At 41.0% G+C, this 21,908-nt stretch overlaps 1 protein-coding gene across 1 annotated transcript; it reads left to right on the forward strand.

The window, feature by feature from the left end:
* The first annotated feature begins 60 nt into the window (after positions 1-60).
* LOC109244212 lies at positions 61-20,008 on the forward strand. The gene is made up of 5 exons (XM_019411269.1): positions 61-5,826; positions 5,907-5,999; positions 18,032-18,130; positions 18,215-18,575; positions 19,844-20,008. The coding sequence occupies exons 1-4, from the start codon at positions 5,641-5,643 to the stop codon at positions 18,437-18,439; spliced, it is 603 nt and encodes a 200-aa protein (XP_019266814.1). The 5' UTR covers positions 61-5,640; the 3' UTR covers positions 18,440-18,575; positions 19,844-20,008.
* The last annotated feature ends 1,900 nt before the right edge of the window (positions 20,009-21,908 follow it).

A 21,908-nucleotide genomic window follows, 5' to 3' on the forward strand; every position in this document is an offset into this window, starting at 1 on the left:
ATTTGTTTATGATATATGGGTAATGATCCAACCGGGTGTTTGGATCAAACAATTTACCGTTAAAACCCCTTCGTATATAATGTCTTGGTATTCTAGCACTCTCATTTTTATAGATAGACGTTGCCGCCTATTCTCCTATGATGTCAGGACTCTGACCATGAGGAATCTTGGATTTCGTCATATAGGCCTGAGGTTGTTTACCAAAGAGGGCCGTACCGTCCATTTTTTTAAGGAGAGCTTAGTAAGAATTAAACGAGAGAATGGAGAGCCGAACCATTGAAACTTACGGACATATTTGACACCTTGATTAAACTTTAAACAAGAGTGGATAATATGTTACCACTCAGCCTCAAGTTTTCCTAGCTAAGTTTGTCTCGCATCAATAAAGCTTTCAGATATAACTTTACAGTTATAATTACTAGTTTCGTTCTTGGAGATCACAATTTCACTTGTTTGAAATCTTCTCCATTGTTTCCATATTGCTGTAGTCTGAGATTGAGTTCAAATATAAAGGGTTGATTATCCCTTCGCTATTTTCTTTTTGAGGGGGAAGAAAAAATAAAGAACCTTTCTTGCATTTCAATTCCTGGGGAATGGGTAGTGGCGAAGCTACATTTATGTAAGGGGTGTCAACCTTTGCTAGAAAATTACATTGTATGAATAGGTGTATATATACTATATATTGAACCCTTTTAACTTCTTTCTGTGGGTTGCCCGTTTATCATTATGGTAGAGTTGACAGTTTTCACGCATTCCATTACCCAAGCAATAAATTTGGTAGGGAAGCCCATTTCCACCATCACTTGCTCTAAATAGCACCATTCAACAGAATCATATGCCTTTTGAAGATCCATCTTTCCTTGGTGAGATGTTTTTCCTAGTGTATCCATCTTTCCTTGGTGAGATGTTTTTCCTAGTGTATCCTTTGATCAGTTCATGCGCCAATATAATGTTATCGGCTATCTTTCTACCAGGAATGAAAGCAGCCTGAGCATCACATATGAAAGCTGCTATGACTCGTTGGAATCTATTGGCCAAAATCCTGGAGATCAATTTGTGTAGGACAGTGCAACATGCGATAGGCCTATACTCCTTCATTGTTGTAGGATTTGCCGTTTTAGGTACCAATGTGATAGTCGTGCAGTTGATGGCTTCAAACACTAGAGGAAAACAACTTTGCGAAATAACCTTCTCTTCTCCATGCTCTCGGCGCGTGCAAGTTAACGTACGCCAGAAATAACCTTCTCTTCTCCATGCTCTCGGCGCATGCAAGTTAACGTTCGCCAGTAGGGTTTGACATGCCGATGGGAAAGGGACGAGGGTGTGGACGACCCAAAAACTTACCAATTATTGCCTTTGGAAGTGCTGCAGGATCTCGGATACAAGCAGCTGCAGAGAATCAGGAGCAAGGATTAATTACCCCAACTCAATCTAATGGTTTGAACTTGCAGGTAAGTAAGGGATCTATGGCAGAAATATCACTACAAGAAAAGAGATCATTAACGACCATTTCTTCACGAAAGGAAATTAATCCAGTCGTTATATGTGTACTTATAGCGGCCAACATTTATTCTGGTCGTTAAAGTTATTTTTTACTGTAATTTTTACGAGGGAATTATTTGTGGTCCTTCAAATTGTGTCAATCCCGTCGTTAAATCTAAATAAAAATGAAAAACAAGCGCTAATTTTTCCCTCCTTTATTTTCACAACCAACTATCCGCACATTACCCCCAAATTATCAAAAAAACCCTACAATCTCTCGCCTAAAATGCTATCCCAAAACATGCACAACAACTTCAGCAAAGAAGAGGCAAAGAATCACGAACAAATAGGGCTCTCGCTGCAATTGGCCACTACTCGATCGGCGAAGAAGTTCTGAAATTAACACTATATATACAGAGCAGAGCAGAACTCAACAGATAATCACAAAAAAATTTGGGCTTCTGGACGTAGCTTATAATCTGTCTTCTCTAGTGAATCTGTGTCAACGCTAATAGGATTCTGTTCTCCTTCTCGTCAAGGTAAACTCAAGTTATAACTACCCTTTAATGTTGTTGTTTTATGTTTTGGACTGATTTTCAACTTGTTTTCATGGAGTTTTCGGCTGAAATGTTGGTGGCATTTTGGAGCTAGTTTTTCTGGGTTTTAGTTTTCGTTTTACTATTGCATTTTGGGGTTGTTTTGGGATTATTTGGAGCTAATGTTGGGCTGATTTTGTCCAGAAAAACAACTGGGTTTGGGATGAGTTTAATCGATAGGAAGAGAAAAGATGAAATTAGGTGTTGGGATTTTTGAGAGAGGGTAACGATGGGCTTGGATGATATTTGGATGAGTTTTCCTTCTGCTTTTTCGTCTCTTTTTGTTGGCTTCTTTTCCGATCTCCTCCCTCTGTTCTCTCTCCGTCACTCTATCTATACTTTCCCTATTTTCGTCCGTCAAGTTATAATGGTGAATCTATGTCGCTAAACTTGTAGTAATAACTATTGTGAAATCGCGCCTTTTTTTTTTTTTTTTATCTCTCTGCTTTTCAAATATTGGATTTCTTCTTAGAATTATTGGATTTGTAGTACCTCTGCTATTTGTTTGCTTGCTGGAAGATTAAGATTTAAGAATCAAACATGCTTGTAGGAATTAAATTTGCCTCTTAATTTGTAACAATATGTGTTTAGATGTGATGTTCCTTAGTTCTTCAAGTCCATAATCTTTCTCTTCTTTCTTGTTCCAGCAGTGTTTTAATTGGTTAATGTAGTTGACGAGTGGGATTAGTTTAGTTTTGTTCTTTACATCTTCTTCATCTTGAAAGAGATGATCGTCTTTGCTAAGGAAATCTAGAAAATAACTATACAATAATTAAGATCTGCTAAGTCAGAGATGCCACTTACCTGTTTTGGTAAAATGCTTTATGCATGTTCTGTGTGAATTTAAAGTCACATTATTCAGTCAACTAAAGTTAGCATATTTTAGTTCGTTTATGTAGTAGACCTCTGGTTATATGAATTGGCTCAAAAGAACTTTCATCTTATCATAATCTATGAATTGTAAACATATAAATATTGTTGAAGTTTTCCATGATAAATCATCACCAACCTGTGGTGATTAATTAAAAGCTCTGAGCAATACTTTTAACCAGGAGATTGAGGGGGAAGTCACATGTTTTAATTTGGTTTAGGTGAATAACCTGCTTTAGTCTCTTCTTTGTCTGACTTTGCTCTCTTCCCATATCTTTAATCAATGAATCCACTTTCAGCTTATCTTTGTCCATTTCGATCAGATATCTATCTGAAAGAATCTCAAGTCGTACTACTGAGTAAAAACCACACCCATCAAGTATTGTAACTGTATAATCTTTATCCTTTCCAACAAAGAAACAGACAATATCGAGGAATAAATTCTGCACATCATCATCTGGCAGTAAATCATAGCTGATTCTGAGTTTTTCCAGGATCTTATTGTCAGGGATTGCCTTTAGTTTCCTTAATGCACATTCCCACACCTCTATACTTCTGTCACAAAGAGAAGAACCTAAAACATTGAGAGCCAAAGGAATCCCTTTACAATGAAGTATCACATTTTCTGAAAGGTCCTTGTGATCTTCTGAAGGTTGTTCTTTTCCAAAAGCATACCAACTGAAGAGTCCAATTGATTCTTGAGCATTCAATGGCGTGACCTTATACATCTTACATCTGCAGACCTCACTAGCATCAAATAGGTGCTGATTTTATTATGAATTTAATGTTAAATAATCCTAACACCAAATGTAGCAGTCTGAACCTATCACATTAAGAAACCTTCTAGCAGTACTTGGTAAATTAATGAAGTTGGAATAAGAGAGAACAAAAGTAATATATTGTTATAAAAGCAAGTTAGAAGAAAACTGAAGGCTTTTCAATCATGAGCTCAAGATTATCGCTTTTAGGGAAATAGCAGTGACCTTCATATCTAGGAATAAGAACCTTTGCGGAGGTATACCAGAATTGAAGTTGCCAACATGTCCAAACACTGAACCTAAGGGAAGAGATAAATCCAGCAGCATTAAGTTAATGATCCCTCTACTTTCTGGACTTCTAGCAGCGGTCTTGATAATGTCTTTAGTCATAATCTTTCGGTTAAGAAAGGCCAAGAAAGAGTCGGTCTTTAATATCTTCACCTACATGGGGGTTTCTTTTGAGAGTTACTTATGAGAACTTATTTAGAGCAACAAATGGATTCTCTTCTGCTAATTTGATTGGGAATGGTAGCTTTAGTTCTGTTTACAAAAGGGTACTTGATCCAGGTGAAAGATTGGTTGCAAACGTTGACTAACAAGGGGCTTTTAAGAGCTTCATGTCTGAGAAACATTAGGCCTCGAAATCACTAACAGATGTTTTACAATGCTTTGTAAAGAAGCTTTACGATGGATCTATTCTATAAACAGATGTTTAACACATTAATTGCCTTTGTAGATTTTATGGCGAGCCCTAAATAGCTTTTTGCTACTATGTACATTTACCAAATTAATATCCCCTTCAAACTCTTTTAACATTTTCCCTGGAAAAGCTCTTCTGTAAATTCTGTTAAATGGCTAATTGTAAAATAATAGAAGAGAACAAAGAGACAGACAGCTCTATTAGACCCCTCGCCTCCTCTAGTTCTTCTTACTCCTCATTTGTTCCCCTCGCAAAAAGCTGAGAATTTTGCAACGAGCTGCTATACAATGCTAATTCACTTTCATTTACTACTGGTTCTTATCTCACATTTCTAGCTTAGCCACAAGCAACTTCATATAATCTGAGTTGTTCTCTATCTTTCGACTTTTGCTGACAAATCAGTCTGCTCTTTTACCAGTCTTTTATTTGATGGTACAGATGGTCATACAAGAGAGATTTATACTTTAGAAACAAAGATCATGGCTACTCATAATATTTGTGTATATTGCACAAATGACAAATCTAGTCCTATTCTATAAGTGTTTAGTACCTTTGCATAAACTTTGCTTATGGGTTGTAATCAACATAAGGTACATGGGAGAAGAAGGAGCTGCGGAATCGGGAGGAAAGAGAAGTAAGAAGTAGGGGGAAAAGAATGGAAGATACTTCTTATGGGCCTTGGGTGGCAGGATCTGTTATTATCTCAACAGTCGCTTGTAGCTTTTCTTTTCTTGCATTATCTCCTTCGCTCCTTCAGACAGTTAACAGAGAACGTTAAATGAAAGATCTCCAGGACAATCTTTCAGAAGTTGTAGAGGGTAAATGCTAAAAGAATAAATATAGGAACATATCATACTATCAAAATCTTTGAGTTGACCCTGTACATATGGTTATGCACTGCCTTAGTGCATTTTTGTTAATACAATTGTTACCATTCCCAAAAATCTTTGAGTTGGCCTCCATTTTATGTCATATTAAATATCCTGCATTTTCGGTGTTGACTTGAACTAAAACAACTCACCAACCTACCATTAAAAAGTGTTTATCTTAATAGTCCTCATGTTTTTTGGCCAGGTACCGTGAGATTTAACCTACAATACATATTTAGTTTATATTATTAATTCATGGCAAAGTAGTTGCATTACTAATTTGCCTTTTTGATAATTTTCAAGTCCTTTCCTTTGTTGATTGATGATTTTGCAAAATATTGTTGGACAAATTTGACACTGAGGACATGAATCATCAAAGAGATCATGTCTTAAGCCATATGAAAAAGTTATGGACCAATTGGAGAGGATCACTGCACAGGTATGTGAAGTTTAAGCCATTGCATGAAGCTCTAAAAGATGTTCCGAAGGAGGTAGACAAGAGCGATTGGGAATGGTTGGTCAAGGAACATTTTTTAAGTGAAAAATTTAAGGTAAGACTTCATAACTACTTTTTAACTTCTTATTATTGTAAGTAACAGTTCATGATTTCAATGGTTTGTTCTTAATGTAGGAAACAAGTATTAGAAACTCGATCAATAGGTCTAAGTTGAGAATGCCTCATCATACGGGTAGCAAGCGGATTAGAGAAATTATTTATGAACTGGTAAGTGCATAGTGCAATCTGATTCATATCCGCTGAAGAGTGCTTTTCCCAGTTTAATTTTTGCACCTTGAACTGCAAACTACACTGTTTATTGGCTTTGATTTTACATGTTTGGTTTAGCAATGTTACAGAATTACTAATTCAAAAAAATGCAACAGAATAATATGGAAGTAAAGGACTTGACTGGTACAATATAACTTGGTGATTAATAGTGACTATTTTGCTGCAGTATAATAGGGATCACTTGCTGCAGAATAATAGTGACTGATACTAAAATGCAACAGAAAAAATGCAACAGAACAATAGTGATTGTTCTGCTGCAGTAGATCACTTGCTGTTTACTTTAGTTTCAGTGCTCCGTAATTTCATAGCTTAATGCATGTCATAATTGCTGGCTTTTGGTAGAGTCAGATTGTCACGATCCGGATTTTCCTCCATCGGGAGTCGTGATGGCGCCTACTGTCGAAGCTAGGCAAGCCAAGCATTTAAATATTTTCTGTTAACACCCCAAAAAATATAATAATACGAGTCATTTAAATAAAAGCGGAAGTCTTTAAAACATAGATAACTGAAAACCCAAAATGCGGAAGTTTAATATTTCTCTACCCAAGACTGGTGCCGCTAACTCACGAACTACTAAAGAGTGCTAAAAACAAGTCTGAATAGAAGTACATCAATGATTGTCTCGGTACAAGGAAAACAAACTAATAACATAGAAGGGACTCCGGCCTGCGGACGCCAGCTAGGCTACCTCGAAAGTCCCTGGACTGAAGTCAGCTCCCAATCAACTACTGCTGTGGTCCAAAAGCTACTTCGGTACCGTGATCTGTGCAAAGAGCACAGAAGTGTAGCATCAGCACAACCGACCCCATGTGCTGGTAAGTGCCCAGCCTAACCCCGGCGAAGTAGCTAGCGACGAGGCTAGACCAGACTACCAGATAAACCTGTACAGATATATATATACAAGTACAACAAAATAATAACGGAAAGTAAACAATTAAAGCTGGGAGGGGGAACATGCTTCTGGGGTAGCAGTTAAAATAGAACATCAGGAATAACAAAGAAACTACATCTGATTCCTTCTAACACATAATAAGGGGAAGACAAACCACTTTCACTTATTTCAATTTCCTCTCGTTGCAGGCGTGCAACACGATCCCATTTCCTCATATCACGTGGTAGGCGTACCACTCGATCCCATTTCATAATGTCACGTGGTAGGCGTACCACTCGATCCCACTTCATAATATCTCGTGGTTGGCGTACCACTCGATCCCATTTCATAATATCTCGTGGTCGGCGTACATAATATCTTGTGGTCGGCGTGCCACACGATCCCATTTCATAATATTTTGTGGTCGGCGTGCCACACGATCCCATTTCATAATATCTCGTGGTCGGCGTGCCACACGATCCCATTTCTTTCAACACCATACACAATATAATCCTGGCAAGGGAGAAAGATGTTATAATAAACTATCCCGGCAAGGGAACAAGATATTATAATAAACTATCCCGGCAAGGGAGATCCAGCTATAACCAAACTTATTCAATTTCTACTTAACACAATTGAATCAATACTCAGTCTCAACAATTACTGGCTCGGTGTTAAAGATTTCCAACCAAGTCCTCATAAACAACAATTAAGAATTCGATAATTTAGCAATTCAGGACTCACATCATGCTCGACACCAGTGTATAGATACTCGTCACCATGCCTATACACCGTACTCGACAAATAGTAATTAGCAAATAAGACTCTACTCCTATTCCCTCAAGCTAGGGTTAAACCAAACACTTACCTCAATTGCTCCAAAGTCAACTCAAGCCTCTAGTATAGCTTTACCCCTCGAGTTCGGCTCCAACTCATCCAAATCTATGAAATAACGACTTTACAATATCAATGATAGCTAAACAAACTAAACCCAATGCCTAAATATGAATTTCTAAGCTTCCTTCCCAAAAATTCCAAAATCGACCCCGGGCCCGCTTGGTCAAAACCCGAGGTTCGAACCAATTCCATGTCACCCATTTCCCCATGAGCCCGGATATACAAAATGTTTTCAAATTCGACCCCAAAACGAGGTCTAAATCAAAGAAAGTTGAAAAGCCCTAACTCTACCCAATTCCCCCAATTTCCACCCTAATCTACATGATTTAAGCTTAGGAATTCAATAATTAATGATGGAAAATGAAGAAAACAAGTTGGAATTTACTAACCCAAGTGATCTTGAAGAAAAGGGGCTTCAATGGACTTCTAAGTGCTTGGGGGAGAAGAGAGCTCGTGTATTTTTTGAAAGAAACCCGTAGCTACTGTTCTGAAATTTAATATAACTGGGAAAAACTTTGCCCTTCGCGTTCGCGTGAAGAGAGTCGCGTTCGCGAAGGGTAAATAGGATTGGTCAACGCGAACGCGGAAGGTGAAACGCGAACGCGTAGAAGGAATTGGCTGGGGTCCAAGAGATTGGCCTACGCGAACGCGTTGGCCTGTACGCGAACGCGATGGGTAGGGGCTGGGGACCTACGTCAACGCGGTCCAGCCATTGCGAACGCGAAGAAGAAAAGAGGGCTGGGCCCTCAGAGTTCCATAACTCTACGTGAACGCGAACTAGTGATGCGAACGCGATGAAGGAACAAAAATGAAGCATCGCGAACGCGTGAGGGGGAGTGCGAACGCGAAGAAGGATTCACCTGGGCACCTGTTGCAGATTTTCTGCAACTTTTCTAAGTTCAAAAACCACTCCGACACACCTCCAAAACACTCCCGAGCCCTCGGGTCTCCTAACCAAACACACACACTAACTCAACAACATCCTACGAACTTAACCATGCGATTAAATCGCCAAAATAACATCATAAACGAGGAATCAAACCTCAAAATCATCACTTTTTTCATCAAACTTCATAAACTTTCATTTTTAGATATTTAGGTCCGAAACACATCAAATGACGTCCGATTTCGACCAAATTTCACAGAAGGCGCTTAAGCCATATATATGACTTGTACTGGGCGTCGGAACCAAAATACGAGCCCGATACCACAGTCTTTTAATCAATATTCATTTTCATTTTCCTTAATAACTTCAGAAAAACAATTTTAACGAAAAAATTCTTTTCTCGGGCTCTAGACCTCGGAATTCGACTCCGGGCATATGCCCAAGTCCCATATTTTTCTACGGACCCTCCGGGACCGTCAAATCACGGGTCCGGGTCCGTTTACCAAAAATGTTGACCAAAGTCAACTTTAATCATTTTAAAGCCACATTTTGAAATTTTTCACAGAATTTAACATATAATCTTTTCGGCTACGCGCCCGGACTGCGCACGTAAATCGAGGCAAGTAAAAATAAGGTTTTCAAGGCCTCGGAAGCACGAGATGAAAGAGAAAATAGGTGATGACCCTTTGGGTCGTCACATTCTCCACCTTTAAAACAACCGTTCGTCCTGAACGGACAAAAGAAAGAAGTACCTGAGTCGGGAAATAGATGAGGATAACGGCTCCCATATAAGACTCGGACTCCCAGGTCGATGCCTCAGGAGGCTGACCTCTCCACTGGACACGCACCGAAGGAAAACTCTTCGACCTCAACTGTCGAACCTGCCGGTCTAGAATAGCTACCGGCTCCTCCTCGTAAGACAGATCCTTGTCCAACTGGACAGTTCTGAAATCTAACACGTGGGCTGGATCGTCGTGATACCTCCGAAGCATGGACACATGAAACACTGGATGCACGGCTGATAAGCTGGGCGGCAAGGCAAGTCTGTAAGCCACCTCTCCCACACGATCGAGAATCTCAAATGGGCCAATGAATCTAGGGCTAAGCTTGCCCTTCTTCCCGAATCTCATCACCCCCTTAATAGGCGACACTCGGAGCAAGACCCGCTCACCAACCATGAAAGCTACATCTCAAACCTTACGATCCGCATAACTCTTTTGCCGCGACTGAGCCGAACGAAGCCTGTCCTGAATGATCTTGACCTTATCCAAGGCCTCCTGAACTAAATCTGTACCCAATAACCGAGCCTCTCCCGGCTCGAACCATCCGACTGGAGACCGACATCGCCTACCATACAACGCCTCATATGGAGCCATCTGAATGCTGGACTGGTAGCTGTTGTAGTAGGCGAACTCTGCTAAAGGAAAAAACTAGTCCCACGAGCCTCCAAAATCAACGGCACAGGCTCGGAGCATATCCTCCAATATCTGAATAGTCCTCTCGGACTGGCCGTCCGTCTGAGGATGGAACGCTGTGCTCAACTGAACCTGGGTGCCCAACTCCTGCTGAACTGCTCTCCAGAAGCGCGAGGTAAACTGCGTACCCCGGTCCGAAATGATAGATACCGGCACCCCATGAAGGCGAACAATCTCTCGGATGTAGATCTCAGCTAACCTCTCCGATGAATAAGTGGCTGCAACAGGAATAAAATGCGCTGACTTGGTCAGCCTATCAACAATGACCCAAATAGCATCAAACTTCTTCCGAGTCATCGGAAGTCCAGTAACGAAATCCATGGTAATCCTCTCCCACTTCCACTCGGGAAGCTCAATCCTCTGAAACAAACCACCAGGCCTCTGATGCTCATACTTAACCTGCTGACAGTTCAAACATCGAGCCACATATGCAACAATATCTTTCTTCATCCTACGCCACCAATAATGCTGCCGCAAGTCCTGATACATCTTCGCGGCGCCCGGGTGAATAGAATACCGAGAACTATGGGCCTCCGCTAAGATCAACTCTCGAATCCCATCGACATTGGGCACACAAACTCGCCCCTGCAATCTCAAAACACCATCATCATCTAAGGTCACCTTCGTGGCACCTCCACGCTGCACCGTGTCTCTCAGGACACACAAATGGGGATCATCAAACTGCCGATCACGGATACGCTCCAATAATGAAGAACGAGCGACCGTGCAAGCTAACACTCTACTAGGCTCAGAAATGTCCAACCTCACAAATCGATTGGCCAAGGCCTGAATATCCAAAGCAAGCGGTCTCTGGCTGACCGGAATATAAGCAAGACTTCCCATGCTGGCGGACTTCCTACTCAATGCATCAACCACCACATTGGCTCTCCCCGGGTGATACAAAATAGTAACATCATAATCCTTCAATAGTTCCAACCACCTCCTCTGCCTCAAGTTCAACTCCTTCTGTTTGAATAAGTACTGCAGACTCTTGTGATCAGTGTACACCTCACACGTCACACCATACAGGTAATGCCTCCAAATCTTCAAGGCATGAACAATGGCTGCCAACTCTAGATCATGAACCGGATAATTCTTCTCGTGGATCTTCAACTGCCTCGAAGCATAAACAATGACTCTGCCATCCTGCATCAACACTGCACCAAGCCCAATACGGGAAGCATCATAATAAACTGTATAAGGCCCTGAGCCTGTGGGCAAAACCAATATCGGTGCCATAGTCAGAGCTGTCTTGAGCTTCTGAAAGCTCACCTCACACTCATCTGACCATCTGAACTGGGCACCCTTCTGAGTCAATCTGGTCATCAGGGCTGCAATAGATGAAAATCCCTCCACGAATCGACGGTAATAACCTGCTAACCCCAAGAAACTCTATATCTCAGTAGCTGATGCTGGTCAAGGCCAGTTCTTGACTGCCTCAATCTTCTTCGGGTCCACCTGGATACCCTCTGCTGATACAACGTGACCCAGAAATGCAACTGAACTCAACCAGAACTCACACTTCGAGAACTTAGCATATAACTGACTATCCTTCGGAGTCTGAAGAACCACTCTGAGATGCTGCTCGTGCTCCTCCTGGCTGCGAGAGTACACCAGAATATCATCAATAAAGACTATCACGAACAAGTCCAAGTAAGGTCTGAACACTCGGTTCATCAACTCCATAAATGCTGCTGGGGCATTGGTCAACCCAAATGACATGACCAAAAACTCATAATGCCCATACCGAGTGCGGAATGCTATCTTAGGGACATCAGACGCCCTAATCCTCAGCTGATGGTAACCAGATCTCAAGTCTATCTTTGAAAACACCTTTGCACCCTGAAGCTGGTCAAACAAATCATCAATCCTCGGCAGTGGATACTTGTTCTTTATCGTCACTTTGTTCAATTGCCAGTAATCAATGCACATCCTCATCGATCCATCCTTTTTCTTCACAAATAACACCGACTCACCCCAAGAAGAAACACTAGGCCTGATAAAACCCTTCTCTAGCAAATCTTGCAACTGGTCCTTTAACTCCTTCAACTCTGGCGGGGCCATGCGATACGGCGGAATAGAAATGGGCTGAGTGTCTGGGGCCAGATCAATACAGAAATCAATATCCCTGTCGGGCGGCATACTCGGCAGGTCTGAAGGGAAAACCTCGGGGAACTCCCGAACAATAGGAATAGAGTCAATAGAAGGAACCTCTGTGCTGACATCGCGAACATACGCCAGGTAGGCTAAACACCCCTTCTCGACCATACGTCGAGCCTTCACATATGAAATAACACTGCGGGTGGCATGACCTGGGGTCCCTCTCCACTCCAATCGGGCAAAATCTGGCAAAGCCAAGGTCACGGTCTTGGCGTGACAATCCAAGATAGCATGATACGGGGACAACCAATCCATCCCTAATATAACGTCGAAATCCACCATGTCTAAGAGCAATAAGTCAACACGGGTCTCAAGACCCTCAAACACTACCACACAGGAACGATGAACTCGGTCGACCACTATAAAATCACCCACCGGTTGTAGATACATAAACAGGAATACCCAAAGCATCACTAGGCATAGCCAGGTAGGGTGCAAAATAGGACGACACATATGAATACGTAGACCCAGGGTCAAATAGCACTGAAGCATCCCTATCACAGACCAGAATAGTACTTGTAATGACCGCATCTGAGGACTCAGCCTCTGGCCTGGCTGGGAGAGCGTAACACCGTGGCTGGGCCCCACCTCCCTGAATCATATCTCTGGGACGATCGGCTGCTGGTTGGCCTCTACCTCTAGCGGTCCGAGCTCCACCTCTATGGTCCCTACCTCTACCTCTATGGCCTCTACCCCCGCCTCTAGCTGGCTGGGCGGCCTGTGGATCACCTGATGCCTGAATCATAGGGCGAGGACCCTGCTGCTGAGAGGTGTCTGAAGCTCGAGGGCAATACCTGGCAATGTGCCTCGTGTCGCCACATGCGAAACAAGCCCTCGGCTGCTGAGAACAACGGAGTGGTGGTGCGCTGATAGGTGTTGATGGGGAACTGAAGAGCTGCTGGTCGGAATGATGCGACTGAGAACCACGACCACCTGAAGTACCATGTGAGTCCTGTAGGGCTGACTGAAAGGGCCTCGGTGGATGGCCTCTACCATAAGAATTTCCACCTCCAGCACTGAATCTACCTGCATGATGGGGCCTCTTATCTGACCCGTGACCACCTCCCCGTGCAAGAGCCATCTCAACTCTACGGGCCGCATTGGCCGCCTCCTGAAAAGAAATCTCACTACTGGCTCCCATAGCCATCTGGAGACGGATTGGCTGAATCAACCCATCAATAAACCTCCGCACCCTCTCTCGCTCTGTGGGGAGTATAACAATGGCATGGCGTGCCAGATCAATGAACCGAGTCTCATACTGTGTGACTGTCATAGAGCCCTGCTGGAGGCGCTCGAGCTGCTTGCGAAGTGCCTCTCGCTGAGTAACTGGGAGAAACTTCTCCAAAAACAACTCTGCAAACTGGTCCCAAGTCAATGATGGCGACCCTGCTGGCCTGGATAAACAATAGTCCCTCCACCAAGTCTTGGCGGATCCTGCTAGTTGAAAGGTGGCGAAGTCGACCCCATTGGTCTCCACAATACCCATAGTCCGAAGGATCTCATGGCAGCTAAATAAGAAATCCTGTGGATCCTCTGAAGAAGTACCGCTGAATGTGGTGGTGAAGAGCTTGGATAACCTATCAAGCCTCCATAAAGCATCTGAGGACATAGCCGATCCATCGCCAGCCTGAGTCACAATACCTGGTTGAACTGCCACAACTGGCTGAACCACTGGAATATGAGCCTGGGGAGTTACCTGCTCCGGAGTACGTGTAGCAGGAGTCTGAACTCCTCCTCCAGCCTGAGAAGTGGCTGGTGCTACTGGAAGCAAACCCGCTCTAGTGACGCTATCCACAAAGCCTGCCAGTCTGACCAAAGCGTCCTGAAGATCTGGGGTGACCATGAACCCTCCTGGGACCTGAGCTGGGCCCACCGGAGCTGCTGGGGCTGGAACCTCCTCATCATAATCAATATGAGGCTCCACCTCTGGGACTGCTGCCCGGGGCTGAGCTCTGCCCCTACCTCGTCCTCTGGCACGGCCTCGGCCTCTGCCCCTCGCAGGAGCTGCTGCTGGGGACTCGGGCTGCTGCGCGGTAGAAAAGGAAGCACATGTTCTCGCCATCTGCGAAAGAACAGAGTAGAAAGACAATCAGTATTTGAGAAACAGAATCGCACGACAAGAAAGAACAAAAGAGAAACTTTTCCTAACTCCGTAGCCTCTGGGGGATAAATACAGACGTCTCCGTACCGATCCCTCAGACTCTACCAAGTTTGTCAGTGAGTAGCGAGACCTATGTAACCTAGAGCTCTGATACCAACTTGTCACGACCCGGATTTCCCTCCATCGGGAGTCGTGATGGCGCCTACTGTCGAAGCTAGGCAAGCCAAGCATTTAAACATTTTCTGTTAACACCCCAACAATTATAATAATACGAGTCATTTAAATAAAAGCGGAAGTCTTTAAAACATAGATAACTGATAACCCAAAATGCGGAAGTTTAACATTTCTCTACCCAAGACTGGTGCCGCTAACTCACGAACTACTAAAGAGTGCTAAAAACAAGTCTGAATAGAATACATCAATGATTGTCTCGGTACAGGAAAACAAAACTAATAACATAGAAGGGACTCCGGCCTGCGGATGCCAGCTAGGCTACCTCGAAAGTCCCTGGACTGAAGTCAGCTCCCAATCAACTACTGTTGTGGTCCAAAAGCTACTCCGGTACCGTGATCTGTGCAAAGAGCACAGAAGTGTAGCATCAGCACAACCGACCCCATGTGCTGGTAAGTGCCTAGCCCAACCCCGGCGAAGTAGCTAGTGACGAGGCTAGACCAGACTACCAGATAAACCTGTACAGATATATATATACAAGTACAACAAAATAATAACGGAAAGCAAACAATTAAAGCTGGGAGGGGAACATGCTTCTGGGGTAGCAGTTAAAATAGAACATCAGGAATAACAAAGAAACTACATCTGATTCCTTCTAATACATAATAAGGGAGACAAACACTTTCACTTATTTCAATTTCTCTCGTTGCAGGGCGTGCAACACGATCCATTTCCTCATACCGTGGTAGGCGTACCACTCCAATCCCATTCATAATGTACGTGGTAGGCGTACCACTCGATCCCACTTCATAATATCACGTGGTAGGCGTACCACTCGATCCCATTTCATAATATCTCTGGTCGGCTACCACGATCCATTCAATATCTTGTGGTCGGCGTGCCACACGATCCCATTTCATAATATTTGTGGTCGGCGTGCCACACGATCCCATTTCATAATATTCTCGTGGTCGGCGTGCCACACGATCCCATTTCTTTCAACACCATACACAATATAATCCTGGCAAGGGAGAAAAGATGTTATAATAAACTATCCGTAAGGGAACAAGATATTATAAATAAACTATCCCGGCAAGGAGAGTCAGCTAAACCAAACTTATTCAATTTCTACTTAACACAATTGAATCAATACTCAGTCTCAACAATTACTGGCTCGGTGTTAAAGATTTCCAACCAAGCCTCATAAACAACTAATTAAGAATTCGATAATTTAGCAATTCAGGACTCACGTCATGCTCGACACCAGTGTATAGATATTCGTCACCATCCTATACACCGTACTCGACAAATAGCAATTAGCAAATAAGACTCTACTCCTATTCCCTCAAGCTAGGGTTAAACCAAACACTTACATCAATTGCTCCAAAGTCAACTCAAGCCTCTAGTATAGCTTTACCCCTCGAGTTCGGCTCCAACTCATCCAAATCTATGAAATAATGACTTTACAATATCAATAATAGCTAAACAAACTAAACCCAATGCCTAAATATGAATTTCTAAGCTTCCTTCCCAAAAATTCCAAAATCGAACCCGGGCCCGCTTGGTCAAAATCCGAGGTTCGAACCAATTCCATGTCACCCATTCCCCCACGAGCCCGGATATACAACTTGTTTTCAATTTCGACCCCAAAACGAGGTCTAAATCAAAGAAAGTTGAAAAGCCCTAACTCTACCCAATTTCCCCAATTTCCACCCTAATCTACATGATTTAAGCTTAGAAATTCAATAATTAATGATGGAAAATGAAGAAAACAAGTTGGAATTTACTAACCCAAGTGATCTTGAAGAAAAGGGGCTTCAATGGACTCCTAAGTGCTTGGGGGAGAAGAGAGCTCGTGTATTTTTTGAAAGAAACTCGTAGCTACTGTTCTGAAATTTAAAATAACTGGGCAAAACTTTGCCCTTCGCGTTCGCGTGAAGAGAGTCGCGTTCGCGAAGGGTAAACAGGGTTGGTCAACGCGAACACGGAAGGTGAAACACGAACGTGTAGAAGGAATTGGTTGGGGTCCAAGAGATTGGCCTATGCGAACGCGTTGGCCTGTACGCGAACGCGATGGGTAGGGGCTGGGGACCTACGCGAACGCGGTTCAGCCATCGCGAACGCGAAGAAGAAAAGAGGGCTGGGCCCTCAGAGTTCCATAACTCTACGCGAACGCGAACTAGTGATGCGAACGCGATGAAGGAACAAAAATGAAGCATCGCGAATGCGTGAGGCGGAGTGCGAACGCGAACAAGGATTCACCTGGGCACCTGTTGCAGATTTTCTGCAACTTTTCTAAGTTCAAAAACCACTCTGACACACCTCCAAAACACTCCCGAGCCCTCGGGGCTCCTAACCAAACACACACACTAACTCAACAACATCCTACGAACTTAACCATGCGATTAAATCGCCAAAATAACATCATAGACGAGGAATCAAACCTCAAAATCATCACTTTTTTCATCAAACTTCATAAACTTTAATTTTTAGATATTTAGGTCCGAAACACGTCAAATGATGTCCGATTTCGACCAAATTTCACAGAAGGCGCTTAAGCCATATAAAGACTTGTACCGGGCATCGGAACTAAAATACGAGCCCGATACCACAGTCTTTTAATCAATTTTCATTTCTATTTTCCTTAATAACTTCAGAAAAACAATTTCACAGAAAAAATTCTTTTCTCGGGCTCTAGACCTCGGAATTCGACTCCGGACATATGTCTGAGTCCCATATTTTTCTACGGACCCTCCGGGATCGTCAAATCACGAGTCTGGGTCCATTTACCAAAAATATTGACCAAAGTCAACTTTAATCACTTTAAAGCCACATTTTAAAATTTTTCACAGAATTTAACATATAATCTTTCCGGCTACGCGCCCGGACTGCGCATGCAAATCGAGGCAAGTAAAAATGAGGTTTTCAAGGCCTCGGAAGCACGAGATGAAAGAGAAAACAGGTGATGACCCTTTGGGTCGTCACACAGATTGAAGTAGCCTGCATCCATGTAGCTCCATATGATCCTGAATTTTCCTTAATGGCTATATTTACCTTATGTCTATTTCATCTATTTTTTACAACTAGATGCAACAAGGGAGGCATAAATTAGAGCTTTATAAGTTCATCAATCTCCTCTCTCTCTTATTTAATATGCAAAACACCTTTTTTAAAACATACAAATTAGGCATAAATATCCCAGATTTGATGTCTAGGAAATGCTGCAGCTTATCCGTAACACCTGAGGATAGTAGTAATTACAATTAACTTGGTGATTAAAATTGTTACTAATAAGCCTTGCAGTCCAGCACTACTGAGGCAGGTTCTGATGCAACTTGCTCCAAACTCAGGGGGGATCTTCAGGCAGTGTTTAATGTCTTTGTTTGACTTGTTTATTTAAATGTGAAGGGAGGCAAAGACGGTAATCTACCGAACATGGCGACTATCTTCTTTCAGACTCACAAGAAAGACCACACGCTTGTAGAACCTGAAGCTAGTAAAAAATATGTATGTTTATTGATGAACTTCATTTTACATCCTTCATTTTATTTTTATGTATTTTGTTATTTTAAATTTTCTTGTATTTTATAGGCTGAAATACAAGAGCTAGTACAATCTAAGCCATCTCTTACGAATATCGAGGTAATAAAAAGGTATTTTGGACCTCAAAAAAAGAGTCATGTGGTTGGATTAGGGGGTGGTATAACCACTAAGGAGTTGAAAGGCGGTAGCTCCTCAAAGGCTGCAATCCTGATTGAGCTAAATGCAACTCGAAAAGAAAAAAGAATCACTACAAAACGAGCTGAATGCAACTAAAAAAGCAAAAGACTCTCTGGAAAAACATATGGACGACTTTGAGTCTAGGTATGATCATCTTATAAGCTTATTGGTTGATCAACCTTCATCAGCACCATCTACAATTCAACAAAGTACACGTTGAATTATTTAACAGGTGCGTAAGCTTTTTACCAATTTTTACATGATGAATATCCTTAAATGAATTTAGTGAAATCTTTTATCGTTAGTTAAATAAAGTACTGACCTTGGTATATGAACTACTCTAATAATTTAATTAGATATGTGCATCTCAGATTCATTGTTATGTGCTTGGCAAGCTAAATGATGCAAATTCATGTGGACCAAATTTACAGTTTAGTATCTTTTTACTCTCTCGTGTATTAAACAAGATATATGTGGTGATTTTGAGTCGTGCAAATGAAACCCGAGATAACGAGTTGTTATATATTTTCTGGGTGAGCATTTTCTAAGGTTCTTACAAGTGAAAAACATAGTCTTGTAATTGTTGTTTTCATCTTTGTTTATTGATCTTGCTTGTATGTGATCACCCTCGTTTTCTTCTTACACTTTTCCGTTTAAGATCTTTGAAAAAAAAACATTTAAAAGAACAGTCAGAATCTACGTTTGGTTATGCATCAAGTTGGGAGGTTCATGGTTACTAAGCAAGCACTAACCAGCCCAGAGGCTATCTTTTCTATTTCGGATAAAGGAGACCTTGAGGTTCCAAGGACCTTCTCGAGCAATTTGGTTGAACTGACATCTTAAGATTGATGCACAATGTTATATAGATTTGATAGGTTATGAGCTGAAAAAGCTATCGTATATTTTGTGACCATGGGTTAGTTTTCCGTCCATCAAGACCAATTTGTACGTTTTCTTTAAATTATTTAGGCTCCAATTGGTTTGAGATTATCATGACAAGGTTCACACAGTGCCAGAAAGCTACATTTCAAGTCAGAAAATTTAGGAATGATGATGTTTTCTAGGTTGGACCCTTTGCGATTATGCATGAGGAAATTTTGAGCATGTCATATTTTTGTTTATGATGACTATCTGTTTAACTCAAGTAGATAGCGTATAAGCGTATATTTGATTGCGGAAAAAAAAGAGATTGCAGTGTTAATGGGAGTGTTATGAAGAGAGAAGCACCATTGTGCAAAAGGAGGGAATAGTAGTACTTTTTTGATGATATCATTTGCTCCCAGTATTATGGCTATTATACTATTAGCAAGCACTTGTAATATGTTTCATGATACTCTTAATGTTGGATTTAGTAACGTTGTTATAAGAAGCACTGGTTGTTTATAGTATTTTGAAATGTTCTTCGCTTCGTGGTTTTACATTTTACTGTGTGGTAGCAACTTACCAATATTAAATCTTGTTTTCTTCTCAACTAATTAATATGAACCATTTTTTTAACAGATAAAGGGCCTGAAAAAGTTTGAAAAATCATCCTTAAAGATAATTCCGAGCAAGTTGAATTAGCAGCTGGAATTGTTGAAGAACAATGGAAATCTATTTTGTTTTATTAGGAGTTGTCGTCATCTGTACAAACTACTATATATATCTCTTTAATTTTCTGTTTTCTTTAAGGAATTGACAAAAAAAGGATCATGCAATTTGGATGTAATACATTATTGCTACTTTGATGCTTTAGTTCTTTATAATTAAAAAAGATGTTTTATATCAATATTGACTTCATTCTTTGTCATGTTGAATGCGTGTAATATATTTATTAATTTAAATCTCACATTAGCAAAGGAAAATTTTGGTTTTTGAAAAGCACGTCGTTGAAAGTACATACAACTAGCGAATGGAATTACGGTCGCCAAACACTAACAACGACTGAAAATTGGTTACTGCTCGTGAAGTGTTTAACGACTGGGACGATATTTAACGATGGGAAAATCCCCTCGCTAATGTTGGTATAACGACTGGATTCCTTGCCATCGTTAAAAGAGTTTTTACGATGGGATCAAAATCCGGTCGTTTACCCATAACGACCGGATTTGGAGTTTTAACGACCGAAATTCCCATCGTTAAAGACCTATTTTCCTGTAGTATATGGGATTTGTCAAAAAGCTCGAAAATATCGAAGAAGCTGGATTTGAATACTCCACCCTTCACTAATGTGACCAAATCAGTGGATGCTCAACCTCAAATGGAAATCAATAAGGTCACTAGTAGAGAGACGGGGAATGTACCTGCTGCTCCAAGGACGAATTTATTCCAGAAAAATAGAGCTGCGGAGAATGGTATGGCCTTATCTTATATACCTTCCCATTTAGTAAATAGACAACCAGTGGTAGAATTGCACAAATTGAAAGTAGAAAAAGAGACTCAAAAATGGGATTGGAGGTACCTAACTTTGTTGCTATTAAATGCAAATTGCATATGCAAAACTGTTTGATTGGTTGGATTTGTGGCTGGCCGTGGAAGAATTTGCAAGTTATGCAAATTGTCAAATCAATTTTGATTGGTTAAACTATGAGGTCTTCCTACTATAAATAGAGTCATCGTTCCTCATTTATATACAACAAATTAAGAGAGAAACAATAGAAGTTAGAGAGAGTTATCCGCATATTATAGTCTGTGAGATAAATAGTGAGTGTGAATAACATTATAGTGAGATGTTTTTAAATAAAGAGTGTTATTTCTTTCAAAGTTGTAATAGTCTCTTGACACTACTAAGTTGTAATATTATAGTGGTTATATTGCTCAGCTCGGGTATTGTATTTCACCCCATTAGAAGGGTTGGTGTCGTTGTTACTCTATTGTATTATTATTATTATTATTATTATTATTATTATTATTTACCGTAGATATTATTACTGGATTAGAAGAGCTGATCAAAAAGTTACTCGAGAATGGAGATACAAAGGGATGATATCTGACACTAATGAGATTATGATGGGAAAAACTATTGGACAAAGTATCTGTTATACCTCTTTTTAACACGGGTCAAATTAAAGTATACCCTATCGGAAAGACCAAGGTTTATTTAATTAAAGAGTCGCCGTCTAATTATTTTAACGATGAATAAGGACACCAACTTTAGTTGAATAATGCTTAAAAATAAACTTTGTTTTATGGTATGCTTAACTTATTATGGTTAAGGATTCTAATTAATCCTATAGGAAATGTTGTAAAAGCACCTTACGTGATCCATTAACTACGGTTAACCGGCCAAACTTATGTTAATTAATAAATTTAAAATAATTTAGATAATTATACACCTAAATGCCAAGTATATAAGACGGTGTTTAACATTAATATTGACTAAGTTCTTTTGGACCCAGGCACATAGCTTTACGCTTTAGGAAAATCTTTTATTTAAAATCAAAGAAGAGTTCTTCCTTAAAAATAAAATGACCTTAAAGAGGGGAGTTAAAAGAATTTCAAATTATAGGAATTTGCTCAAATTGCTAAAAAGATATGGTGGGTTTATTCCTGAAAATACTTAACTAATATTACACCATTTATCAAG

Source organism: Nicotiana attenuata, unplaced genomic scaffold, assembly GCF_001879085.1.
Source record: "Nicotiana attenuata strain UT unplaced genomic scaffold, NIATTr2, whole genome shotgun sequence".
Lineage (NCBI taxonomy): Eukaryota > Viridiplantae > Streptophyta > Magnoliopsida > Solanales > Solanaceae > Nicotiana > Nicotiana attenuata.

Bases quoted from the DNA above. Each gene is read 5' to 3' on its own strand.
- LOC109244212 (XM_019411269.1), top strand. From the start codon at position 5,641: ATGAATCATCAAAGAGATCATGTCTTAAGCCATATGAAAAAGTTATGG. The intron at 5,827-5,906 runs GTAAGACTTCAT...TTCTTAATGTAG, and splicing joins TTTTAAGTGAAAAATTTAAG to GAAACAAGTATTAGAAACTC. The intron at 18,131-18,214 runs GTATGTTTATTG...TGTATTTTATAG, and splicing joins CTGAAGCTAGTAAAAAATAT to GCTGAAATACAAGAGCTAGT.